The 13023-nt window shown below is 36.2% G+C and overlaps 1 protein-coding gene and 1 non-coding gene across 11 annotated transcripts in view; one reads left to right on the forward strand and one right to left on the reverse strand.

Annotated features, from left to right (window-relative positions):
• Positions 1 to 13023, reverse strand: part of Pign (phosphatidylinositol glycan anchor biosynthesis class N) — a 128914-nt gene that overhangs the window by 39038 nt on the left and 76853 nt on the right. For all 10 annotated transcript variants that reach the window (XR_004121240.1, XR_004121239.1, XM_031379807.1 and 7 more), the window contains 2 exons: positions 8892 to 8994; positions 386 to 488 (listed from right to left, as the gene is read on the reverse strand). Coding sequence is in view for 8 of the 10 variants with exons in the window: in XM_031379807.1 (XP_031235667.1) it covers positions 386 to 488; positions 8892 to 8994 (206 nt within the window). In the remaining 2 variants the exon portion in view is untranslated. The remainder of the gene's footprint in view (positions 1 to 385; positions 489 to 8891; positions 8995 to 13023) is intronic.
• LOC116072413 lies at positions 8146 to 8291 on the forward strand. The gene has a single exon (XR_004111431.1). It is a non-coding gene; the product is annotated as a U4 spliceosomal RNA (small nuclear RNA).

The following is a 13023-nucleotide window of genomic DNA, read 5'->3' on the forward strand; positions in this document are numbered from 1 at the left end:
TCTCCCCCCCTCTCTCTTGCCCCCGACACTGGACCACAGATCATCAAGTGTGTTATCAAGCGCCAAGCACTTTTATCCCTGATGTGTGTTGCTCACCCAATATTGATATTATCGATCAATATTTTTGATCTGATTCTCAGTAATTTTCTAGGAAAAGCCCAACACATACATGTCTTGCCAAACTGTAAACTGTGTTTTGTTATAAGTGAAAGTTTCCTTCATGTGTTAATTACTTACCTTAATTATTAATGCAAAGTAAAATTTGGTAAGTTTTTTAAATGCTAAAATTTTAAGGAGAAAATTTTTTTGATGGAATAACATCCTTGTAGCTTGGTGAATTATTTTATTATACCCAAATCAAAGCAGTAGTGGTTTGTAGAGCTACCTTCTGTTTACAGGAAACACCAGGCTGTTGAAGAGTCTCTTGTTCCATGTGTATCCAGACAAACATCAAACAGGACAGCACTAAAGGAAAGAGAGCTTCATACCTAAGAGACAGGAAGTGAGAACACAGACTGAAACCACTAACAAAGAAAGCTGAAAGTCAAAACTAGAAATCATTCCTAACATCATTTGGATGGGAGGCTGGGAAGATGGCTCAGCAGTTAAAAGCAGCTGCTGCTCTTCCTCAGGACCCAGGTTTGGTGCCCAGAACCCACCCAGTGGCTTACAGTAATCTATTATGCCAGTTCCAAAGATCTGTTGCCCTCTTCTGGCTTATTGAGGTGCCAGGCATACACACAGTGCATATATGTGAACATATTAGTCATACTAATAAAATAAAAATGAAATAAACCTTAAAAAGTAACTGCAGGAATACTTCAAAATCTGTAAGTTTTTCAGACAAGGGTGGGAAAAATACATTTAAATTTGAACTTTAATAGCATCTTTTTTTGAACTTCATTAAGTACTAAGATAATTACATGCTTAAAATAGTAGAAATATTTTTTTAAAATCATTCCTAAAGTAGGTAGCAACCATTCCATAATAGAAAAAAAAAAGAAAAGAAAATGAAAAGACAAAGACAAATGTAAAAGGCTAAACTTGACCAAAAAACAAATGCCAACCAATATTTTTGCTGAAAAAAATAGGAACTGAAATAAAATTCCAGAGTTCCAAAAAAAAGATAACTTTGGAGGTATAATCAGTAATATGTGTATAAGAGTGAGACAGATATTCCAACCTTCTTAAAAGGCAGGTTTGATATAGAAATACAAATCCTGAGGAGAAAACAAAAGAGCTAAGAAATGCATGAAAATATATCTGGCTATATCAATAACTGAGATGAAAATGAAAACAAAATGAGATGCCATATTACTCACATTTGTCAACATAAAAAACAGTGTTGACAAAAGTACACTGAAATAGAGACTCTTCTCTTATGCTCTGTATATAGAAACACCACCGCAGAAGGCCATCTAATGCTGTGTGTCAAGGATTAAAAAATATTCACTAGCCACAAAGAACACCAATTCTAAAGAAATAAGACACATCCACTATGAGTTCCATTGTAAAGAGGTGTACAGTGGGGCAATAAAGAGTGAAGGCCTTGATGTTCACAGGACAGTGATCAACAATGTCCATGTACCTCTGTAAGTTAGAGAACAGTCGACTCAAAACAAAAAGGAAGTACTTAAGGTAACAAGCCCTTTCCAAAATCCCTGTGCTTTAACTTGAGGTAAGCCTCCATGGTCCCTAAGTGCTCTATTTGTGCTTTAACTTGAGGTAAGCCTCCATGGTCCCTAAGTGCTCTATTCCAGCACATACTATGATGCTTTGACTGCACATGCACGTTAATACGCCTCCTAGAGTATGAACAGAATCTGGCTACTATAAAATAAAGGTCTAGCTCACAAGAAGTGAAAGAATAACTAACTTGATTGGAACCTACAAAACAAAAGAACACAATGTAACTTTGCTTTACTTATTACTATTGAATACCATTTCCAAGATATAAAAATGCAAAAGGCACAAAATTCAATTCTACAACAATAAAACAAAAGTACTTAAGATTGGGCAGAAACCTCCTCATTTGAGAAAATATATATAATCACTCAGTGTTTAGGATGTAGGATGTCCTAGGATATGAACATACACACAAGAAAACGCCATTAGCAAAAGATGCAGAAAACTGTATATATACAGTCATTTATAGCCCATTAAAATTGTACTTGATATTCTTATTTGAAAAGATTATTCAGAATTACTGAGTATGATATGATTCAAATCACATTTCTTGTAGCTTGTTGTAGCCCAGTTGCTAGAGTGCTTTCCTTGTATGAATGAAATCCTGGCTTCATCCCCACCATGGTACAAACTAGAAATGTTAGTACCGCAGGCTTACAATCCCAGCAATCAGGAGGTAGAGCTTGAAGAATCAAAAGTTCAAAGTCATCCTTGGTTACATAGTGAGTTTGAGGCCAGCCTGAGCTTATTGAGACTTTGTCTCAAAATCAAATAATAATATATTTTTAAAAAATGGAGAAACAGCTAAATAAATTAAAGTATATTTATATCACAAAATATTATACATCTACTAAAATGGTAGAGGAAGATATGATCCACATAAGAAAATACTTCTAACATAAGTAGAAAAAAGTAAAAAAACCTTTATGTACTATGATTAATTACTTGTTAAAAGACAAAATTAAAGTTAGAAAAATACCAGAACCTGAACAATACAGTTAACCACCTTCCTTTCCTCTACTCTATCTGAACTGATGTAACAAAAATTTAACTTCTTTTTTGTTTTTCTTGTTTGTTTTGTTACAATGACTTAAAACACTGGGGAAAAAATTAAAATACCTGTATCTTGGCCATTATTTAAGGTTTAGTTCAGCCACTATTCTACATGTGGTTGATGACACTGACCCACTGCTCAAAGTCTATTCAGTTCCTAACCCATAAAATCAACTTTCCAGCTTTTACTGTAACATGGCAAAACCTAATTCTTATTTTATAGCCATGAACAGCTCCACTGAGGGCCTGCATTACAATAACAGTTCTCTTGGTTTGACTGCTTAGTGCTCAGGATGCTGAAAAGTGAAAGAAAAAAAACTTGATTAATCAAGAGACAGAAGTGCATACTCCAGGAAAAGGCAGGGGATGATTTTTAAAAGATTTGCTTATTTTTGTTTTCTATAAATGAGTATTTTGCGTGCATTAACATGTATGGATGTTTGGTACGCAAATAGGCCAGAGGGCTCTGAATCCCATGGAAGTGCAGTTATAAAAGGTTCTTAATATCATATATGCGTTCTGGGTACTGAACCTGGGCCCTCTGAAAATAAAGCAGCCAGTGCTCTTAACTGCCTAGCTATGGATATAGCCCCATGGCACCATGACTCTTACAAACACTTCCAGCTGTATGTGAACATCGTACTTTCTAATAATGCACAACCGTAAAACACCTCTCAGTACTTCAGAGATATGGCCCTTTTCTAAAATGCAGACAAGATCAGGTAGAAACAGTCCTTCTATGAGACTTTATCTCCTAAAACAATATTTCATACACAGTCTGCAAATCTAAACTAATAAGGAAAGATCAATAAAATGTCATTGTGGGCTTGAAGAGAGTTCAATGAAACACTGAACTTTCAGTTGCAATCAGTTAGTTTGGCCTTGGACAGACTGAAATGTGCTGAAAAGGCATTTGGATCTGTGTTATATTTTGTTAAGCAAAGGGATAATGTAAACAGAATGTCAAAGGGAAATATTTAACAACTTAACAGACAAACTATTTTCAAGAATTATAATAGCTTTCATTTGTATAACATTAATTCAGGGCTGATTACTAATGAATCTTTCTTATTCATTAAATCAAGGATGCACTGTTAGAATTTAAGATTACTATTACTGATTTTGTAATATGATAAAGCTGTACTTATTTTAAGAATCTACTATGTCTGAATATTCACCAGAGAATACCTCTATTTTGTCCAAAACAGTGATGAACTACAAAGTTTGTATGTTTTATAAGGAATAAGGGTAAGAAGCTAAGGGAATTTACTAACCTACGTGACTAGACCACACTGTTTTAAGACCTTTTTCAAAGCCAAATACAGATTCTGACATTGAATGATGTCTCTTAATGCTTTCATTAGTAAGGTCATACTCAGCAGTAATACTCTGATTTTAGTCATGAACTTTCCTGCTTTTGATTTGATGTCATTATGATAATCTGTTTGAGAGTCTTGGAAGACCATTAAATGGACAACTGGAAACATGTTTTAATACTTGTCTCCAAGGTAAGTTACAGGATAAATTCCTCTATATTAAGAACTAATTTTTTTTACTTACAATAAAATTTAAACTCTCCTTCCTTTTTTCCTTATGCTCTTAATTTCCAACACAGCTCTATTTCTAAGATTTAATTATTTCTGAGATTTAAGAATAAAGTATATTATTCTTTTTTATTATTAATTGAATTTTTGCAGTGCCAAGAATTGAAGCCAGGCCACTGTGCATTATAGAGAAGACTCTATGTTCCCTGTGTAATCCTTTGCCTTCATTGTCAACTTGACAGAATCTAGAATCAGCTGGGATCTAGGCCTATGAGCATCTTATGAGGGCTTATCTTGATCATGTCAATGCAGGTATACCACTCTCTGTAGGGAACTGCACAAAGCACAGAAGCAAATAAGCACTAGCATGTAGTCATGACTCTCGACTGGTAATTATGGATGCATGTGACTAGCACCTTCAAGCTTCTGACACCTTGAATTCCCTACTGTGATGGACCATACCCTGGAATTGTATTCCAGAATAAACCCCTTTCCTTAAATTGCTTTTATCAGTGTATTTATCATAGCAACAAGAAGAGAATCTAAGATAAGAAACCTTTGGTTTCAAAGACAGGTTCCCACTATATAGTGCTGGCTAGTCTCAAATTCACAATTCCTGCCTCAGTCTCCCTAGTGCTTAGAGTTACATCTTAAAAATGTTCCATCATTTAAAAAATCTATTATGCATTCCTTTGAACCTGAAAAGGGCCAAAACATTATGTGATTGTTAAAAAATTACCACACTTAATCTAAAAAATTTATTTTCTCAAGCAAACCTCTATGTATGATCTCTTAATAGAACAATGTCATTCCCAAATGATAAGATTTTAGCCTCTAATTTCTTATATAGACTAAAAACTTTTGCATATTTAATTTGAAGGGTATTAGTATAACAGGATTGTTTATTCTAAAATGTTACCAATAATGTGGGAAAATTTAATGAGTTTCAAATTATGTTTATCATTCTTGAATAAGAACATCTAGATTCTCACATACTTCAAGATTTAAAGCAAACAAACAAAGTACAAGATTTCTTTATTAAAGCAACTGAGGATAGTTTTCATAATGTCCTTGTCATATGCTCATAGCTGTGTCCCACAAATGTCAGTCAGGGTGAATGAAAAACAAAAACAAAAACAAAAAAGAAACAAACAAAGCAGGATGCGTGGGCCCCTTAATGAGAAGGGCTCCACTTCCTGTCTGCAGTCTCCAGGGCTTCAGACCCTGAGGATGTTCAGGTCCACTGGAAGAAGCTTTACAGGATGTAAACATGTGAAAAACAGCTAAGAGTCAAAGAGAGATTCAGACCTGGGACCCTAGATAGCTTTGTAAGATCATTTTAATGGAAAATAACCTGTGGTAGCACCATGGTGAATTCTAGGCTGAATCTAATTTGGATCAAGATCCCATGTTTTAGCTAAAAGTTAACTGGTGTTTACTCAATTTGTCTGTTCTGTTTATCATTTGTTCTAAAGAATAAAAATTAAATAAAATTCAAATTCAAATGACAAACTGGGCTTGGTGACATGCCTGGAGTGTCAGCACTCAGGAGCCCAAAGCAAGAGGAATTAAGAACTACACAGTGAGCTTAGTGTGTTTGTCTGTAGGGGAACAGGTGTGTGTGTGTGTGGGGGGGCACAGCAAGAATTCTTCTCTTCAAAGTCAACATGGAGCCTATAAAATAGCCTTCACTCAATTTCAGAGGAATGTTTCGGGGTTCATGCCAAATCAATGTCAGATTCTTTATTTAAATCTACTTGGTAAGAAAATTTCAATTCTTTTTTAATTGCACATGCCTTTAATCTTAAGTACTTAATGCAGAGCCAGGCAGATCTCTGAGTTTTCTGGTCTACACAGTGAGATCCTATTCTAAAACAAAAAGGAAAGAACCTTCAGTGTTTAAAAGAGATTTCTTGGGGCTGGAGAGATGGCTCAGTGGTTAAGAACACTGACTGCTCTTCCAGAGGTCCTGAGTTCAATTCCCAGCAACCACATGGTGGCTCACAACCATCTGTAATGAGATCTGATGCACTCTTCTGGTGTCTGTGAAGAGAGCAATGGTGTACTCATATATATCAAATAAATAAATAAATCTTAAAAAAGTAATTTATAAGAGAAATTTCATTTTATATGCATGTGTTTTCATGATAGTATGAGGTCATCCATCCAAGTTCCCTCAGAGGCCAGAAGAGGGCACTGAATCACTTAGAGGTAAGAACAGCTGTAAGTCCCCCCTTCCCCACCCAGGCAATGTTGATGCTGGGAACTAAAGTCTTGTCATGTAATCTTAACTGCTGAGCCATCAATCCAGCCCCAGAGAATTTCAATTTTAAGAAAAAAATAAATTAACTCTTTTGGAAATACTCTCAAGTTTCTTTTATTAAGAGAATTATCTTAATTGCAATGCACATAAGAACAAAAATAAAAACAAAATTTAATATTAAAATAATAACCAGGTTGAAATGAAAACTTTTGTCTTTTTCTTTTAGTAGTACTGAGGCCTAGCACATGCTGGACAAGCTTTCAAACCCAAGTTACACCTCGTTAAAGTACATTTTAAAATGTATTAAAGGCCGGGCGGTGGTGGCGCACTTGGGAGGCAGAGGCAGATTTCTGAGTTTGAGGCCAGCCTGGTCTACAGAGTGAGTTCCAGGACAGCCAGGACTACACTGAGAAACCCTGTCTCAAAAAACCAATAAATAAATAAATAAATAAATAAATAAATAAATAAATAAAAGAAAATATATTAAAGAAATAATTTTTTTTCAAGGAACAAAGCCACAAACAAGCTACAATTAACAAAGTGCAAAGTCTTCCTTGTACTGAATGGCCTATTGTCCTTGGCTATAGTTGTTATCTTCAGAAGCCATACTGGTCTATGCTAGACACTGGTTCTTGTCTACCTTCTCACGTTTTAGAGCAGTGGTTCTCAACCTTCCTAACACTGTGACCCTTTAATACAGGTCCTCATGTTGTAGTGACCATAAAATTATTTTTCTTGCTACTTTGTAACTGTAATTTTGCTAATGTCATAAATAACAATATAAGTATTCTGATTTGCAGGATATCTGATATGCAACCTCCCAAAATGGTCAGTCAAGCCCTCGCAAAGGGGTTGCAATCCACAGGTTGAAAACCACTGCTTTAAACTAATCTATGGGTAATAGTTTTTTTAAAAAAGTCAAACTCTGCTTGCTTTGTATCTAGGGACTACTGTGGTGGAATTTCTCATCATAGCACTTGTAAACATCAGGTCAGCAGTTAGTGGGTGGGAGGTGGGGAGATGAATGAGTGATCCTGAACTGCTTGCTCCATGGAATGGGAAGCAACCAGACAAGAAGTGCACTTCAGGATCTTGAGCAGCTTTACATGAGGTCTGCTGCAAGCTCTGCTCACCCAACAGTTTACTATGTTCAGAATCATTAGAGGATTGCCCAAGCTTTATAAGGTATCATCATGCCTTCCTTTACATATCCATCTACATGCACTAACAGATAATTAAGATGGTTTCTTTAAAAGAAGTTTTATTAGTATCTCCAGTTAAACAAAACTGGGGACTGTGATCTTTTATACACAGAAAACCCAACACTACTAATACCAATAATGACCAAGAAGGATTGAGACTGTAACTAGAAAAGCAGTGACCTGCACCCCAACATCAGAGTCACAAGACAGCTCTGCCACTAGAAAGGAAAAGAATCTCATGTACCAGAGCTGAAGTCTATTCTTATGACAAAGGGAAGGTCACACTGATTGTCCAGACCTTTTAAGGTCAGATGATAAAAGCTGTTATGGATGTAAACTTTAAACTAAGAGTTAAACTGTGAACATACAATTTGTTTAATTTACTTCAAAAATTATTAGCTTTGCACAGTGGCAGTATCATGGCCAATGAGGGTTATCAGAGGCTCGATTATTGCTAATTGAAAACAAAAATTCTTTGCTTACTTGTCTGCTACATTCTTGCCTTAGAATAAATGTTACTTATTTTTTGAGTGCAACAGTTACTTATTTTTTAAGTGATGATGCTGTTGTGTGTTGAAGATAAATTTATTTCTAGCTGTAAGTTATTTAATGGAAGAAAAATCATACCACTATGAAAAAAAATGCATTAAAAAATACAACAAAAATCCTTCTTAAAATCTCTTTAAGACATAAAATTCTGACACAGCACATCAGGACTTCCTAACACTATAATTAAATAAAACTTTACCAACTTCAAGTAAAAGTAGATGACAGACAATAATATGAAAATGATGAGAAAAATAAAGCAACTTATAGACCAAGTTATCTACTCACATGTAGAATAGAAAATATTTATAATTTATCCATCAAGATTTAGAGAACGTTCTCATTTCCAAGCTTAGCTACCGAAGAAGAAATATCAATTTAGCATTTAAAATTTGCAACTATATTTTGAAATTATATTTTAAGAAAAGTTTATACATATATATTTATAATAATAATTATAGAAGTCATGAACTTGAGGGCGAGCAGGGACGGGGAGGAGTTGGTGGTGGGGAAGGAAGGCAAGGGAATAATGGAAATACAGTACTCATGAAATTCTCAAAAGAAAAGAAAAAAAATTAATTAGAAAAAGGTTTATACCCCGTGCTTAGGAGCAAGTAGGTGGACATCAAGGAAAGAAGAATGCTGGCCAGTCGCTGAGAGAGAACTGTGGAGCTCAGGAGTGGTACCACCAGGGAAGAGGCTGAAAGAAAACAGAGCCAGTGCTGAATCAGTTCTGAAGACCCAAGCAACCCATCAACATTTATGCAACTTAGCATTTGGGTGATCTGTAACAAAAGCCAGAGATTTCTGTAAGAAACATTGACATTCTTTTTTTTATTGGATATTTTATTTATTTACATTTCAAATGTTATCCCCTTTCTGGGTTTCCCCTCAGGAAACCCCCTATCCCATCCCCCCTCCCCCTCCTTCTGAGAGGGTGCTCCCCCACATCACACACCCACTCCCATCTCCCCACCCTGGCATTCTCCTACACTGGGGCATCAAGCCTTTACAGGACCAAGGGCCTATTCTCCCATTGATGTCAGAAGAGGCCATCCTCTGCTACATATGCAGCTATAGCCATGGGGTCGCACCATGTGTAATCTTTGGTTGGTGGTTTAGTTCCTAGGAACTCTGGGGGGGGGGTGCGGGGTCTGGTTGGTTCCTATTGTTGTTCTTCCTATGGGCTTGCAAACTCCTTCAGCTCCTTCAACCCTTTCTTTAACTCCTCCATTGGGGACGCTGTGGTCAGACCCATGTTTGGTTTCGAGCATCCACCACTGTAGATGTTAGGCTCTGGCACAACCTCTCAGGAAACAGCTATATCAGGTTCCTGTCAGTAAACACTTGTTGGCATCCACAATAGTGTCTTGGTTTGGTGACAGTATATGGGATGGATCCCCAGGTGGGGCAGTCTCTGGATGGCCTTTCCTTCAATCTCTACCCCATACTTTGTCTCCTTATTTCCTCCTATGATTATTTTCCCCCTTCTAAGAGGGACTGAAGCATCCACAGTTTAGTCTTCCTTCTTCTTGAGCTCCATGTGGTCTGTGAATTGTATCTTGGGTATTCAGAACTTTTGGGCTAATATCCACTTATCAATGAGTACATACAGTATGTGTTCTTTTGTGACTGGGTTACTTTACTCAGGATAATACTTTCTAGTTCCATCTATTTGCCTAAATTTCATGAAGTCATTGTTTTTAATAGCTGAGTACTCCATTGTGTAGATGTACCACATTTTCTGTATCCATTCCTCTGCTGAAGGACATCTGAGTTCTTTCCAGCTTCTGGCTATTATAAATAAGGGTGCTATGAATATAGTGGAGCATGTGCCCTTGTTATGTGTTGGAGAATCTTTTGGGTATATGCCCAGGAGTGGTATAGCTGAGTCCTTAGGTAGTACTATGTCCAATTTTCTGAGGAACCTCCAGACTGATTTCCAGAGTGGTTGTACCAGCTTGCAGTCCCACCAGCAATGGAGGAGTGTTCCTCTTTCTCCACAACCTCTCCAGCATCTGCTGTCACCTGAGTTTTTTATCCTAGCCATTCTGACTGGTGTGAGGTGAAATCTCAGGGTTGTTTTCATTTGCATTTCCCTGATGACTAAGGATATTGAACATTTCTTTAGGTACTTCTCAGCCATTCGGTATTCCTCAGTTGAGAATTCTCTATTTAGCTCTGTACCCTATTTTTAATAGGGTTATTGGGTTCTCTGGAGTCTACCTTCTTGAGTTCTTTGTATATATTGGACAATTAGCCCTCTATTGTATGTAGGACTGGTAACAATCTTTCCCCAATCTGTTGGCTGCCATTTTGTCCTACTGACAGTGCCCTTTACCTTGCAGAAGCTTTGCAATTTTATGAGGTCCCATTTGTCAATTCTTGATCTTAGAGCATAAGTCATTGGTGTTCTATTCAGGAAATTTTCCCCTGTGCCCATTTGTTTGAGGCTCTTCCTACTTTCTCTATTAGTTTCAGTATATCTGGTTTTATGTGGAGGTCCTTGATCCACTTGGACTTGAGCTTTGTACAAAGAGATAAGAATGGATCAATTTGCATTCTTCTACATGTTGACCAACAGTGGAACCAGCATCGTTTGTTGAAAATGCTGTCTTTTTTCCACTGGATGGTTTTAGTTCCTTTGTGAAAGATCAATTGACTGTAGGTGTGTAGGTTCATTTCTGGGTTTTCAAATCTATTCCACTGATCTACCTGCCTGTCACTGTACCAATAACACGCAGGTTTGTTTTTTTTTTTTTGTTTTTTTTTTTTAATCAGGATTACTCTGTAGTTCAGCTTGAGGTCAGAGATGGTGATTCCACCAGAAGTTCTTTTATTGTTGAGAATAGTTTTCACTATCCTGGGTTTTTTGTTATTCCAGATGAATTTGAGAATTACTCTTTCTAACTGTATGAAAAATGAGTTGGAATTTTGATGGGGATTGTATTTAATCTGTAGATTGCTTTTGACAAGATGGCCATTTTTAGTATATTAATTCTGCCAATCCATGAGCATGGGAGATTTTTCCATCTTCTGAGATCTTCGATTTCTTTCTTCAAAGACTTGAAGCTCTTGTCATACAGATCTTTCACTTGCTTGGTTAGACTCACACCAAGGTTTCTTAACTAAAATTTCACTTTATTTTAACTATATTGTGAGTTAAATAACTCATGTTTTCTCAATTTTATTCAAATTAAATCACCATACTTGTATTAACTCCTAAATGAATAATTTATTATTTTTAATGAAATAATATGTATTACTTTACACTCAGCAACTGTATCTCAGAAATTTATGTCCTAGTTTTTATTGTCTTTAGACAATATAGTCCCTAGAAGTAGATTACACCTATTATCAGAGAAGTTGACAACTATAGTTGTAGCGTGCTATCTGATATTTTAGAAGCAGTAGAGAATGACTTCACATAGGTCAGAGTGGGGACAACACCCTAGAGAACCAGCACCATCAAGCTGGACACAGTAGTGAAAAGGGGCAGCAACAGCAAACACAAACTCATTTTGTCTATTTCAGAGAGTAACTATACACAACTGCCTAACATCCCAGGCGCTCCAGAGTAGGAAACTTGGGTGATGTTTTGCTGATTCACTCACTCTTTCTTTTTTCAGGTGTGTGTCAGGTTTAATAATCCATCTAAGGAGAAGTTTATACATATGTTAAATAGGATGACATTCAAGAAAACTTGCCTTTAATTTTAAGTGCAAGCTCACCTATAGAATTAGCTGTTATCTTTATAAGTAACCAATATCTTGTAAAATAAGATAAATATACAGATGATTTTAATTAAAGCTATAAATTCCTGCAAAATTCAAAGCTCTGCAAGTCCTACTTGTGAAGCCTTAGCTGAGGTATGTAGGCAGGTCAATAATGCTATTATCTGACACATATTCTAACTGTAAGAAATAACTTGCAATATGTTTTATTTTAAGTCAGATCAGATGTGTTTCTTGGTTGTTGTTTGTGGATTTTTTTTTCCCCTCCAAAACTGAAGGCTTAGGTACACTGGGCAAGTGCTGCATCACTGAGCTAAAAAATGAAACCAATTTCCAATTTCCAATTTCTTTCTTTCTTTTTTTTTTTTTTTTGGTTTTCGAGACAGGGTTTCTCTGTGTAGCCCTGGCTGTCCTAGAACTCACTCTGTAGACCAGGCTGGCCTCGAACTCAGAAATCCGCCTGCCTCTGCCTCCCAAGTGCTGGGATTAAAGGCGTGTGCCACCACTGCCTGGTTAAAACCAATTTTTCAATATTCAATATTTCATCTTGGTTTTATTTTTGTCTGAAGTAATAATAAGGTATTAAAGAGAAATTAAGAGCCTCCATTCTAAGTGACATACACATATTAACATGTTATTTAATTGGGCACTTAAGAATTTAAGTGAAATATGCCTGTTGTAGCCACACCATGGTGTCAGTGTTGAGGGTAGATCTTTAGAAACACTGAAGACTTTCTCTGAGTTGTTCTTAAAAGCTTCATACCACTTGATAGAAATCTTGAAGCTAATATCTAGCTTTATCAATGTTAAGAAGCAATTTCTTACTTAAAGTATTCCCAGGGAAATATTTATATAGATTGATTGATTCTATCTGTAAATTTCTTCTTTACCATTCCAAAATGAAAATGTGATCAATCCAGACATGAAAAAACTATATAGGATATCCAAATTGCAGGCAGAAGTAGAATAGGAATTCTTTTTTTTTTTTTTTTTTT

The sequence above is a fragment of the Mastomys coucha genome, unplaced genomic scaffold, assembly GCF_008632895.1.
Source record: "Mastomys coucha isolate ucsf_1 unplaced genomic scaffold, UCSF_Mcou_1 pScaffold1, whole genome shotgun sequence".
NCBI classification, from domain to species: domain Eukaryota; kingdom Metazoa; phylum Chordata; class Mammalia; order Rodentia; family Muridae; genus Mastomys; species Mastomys coucha.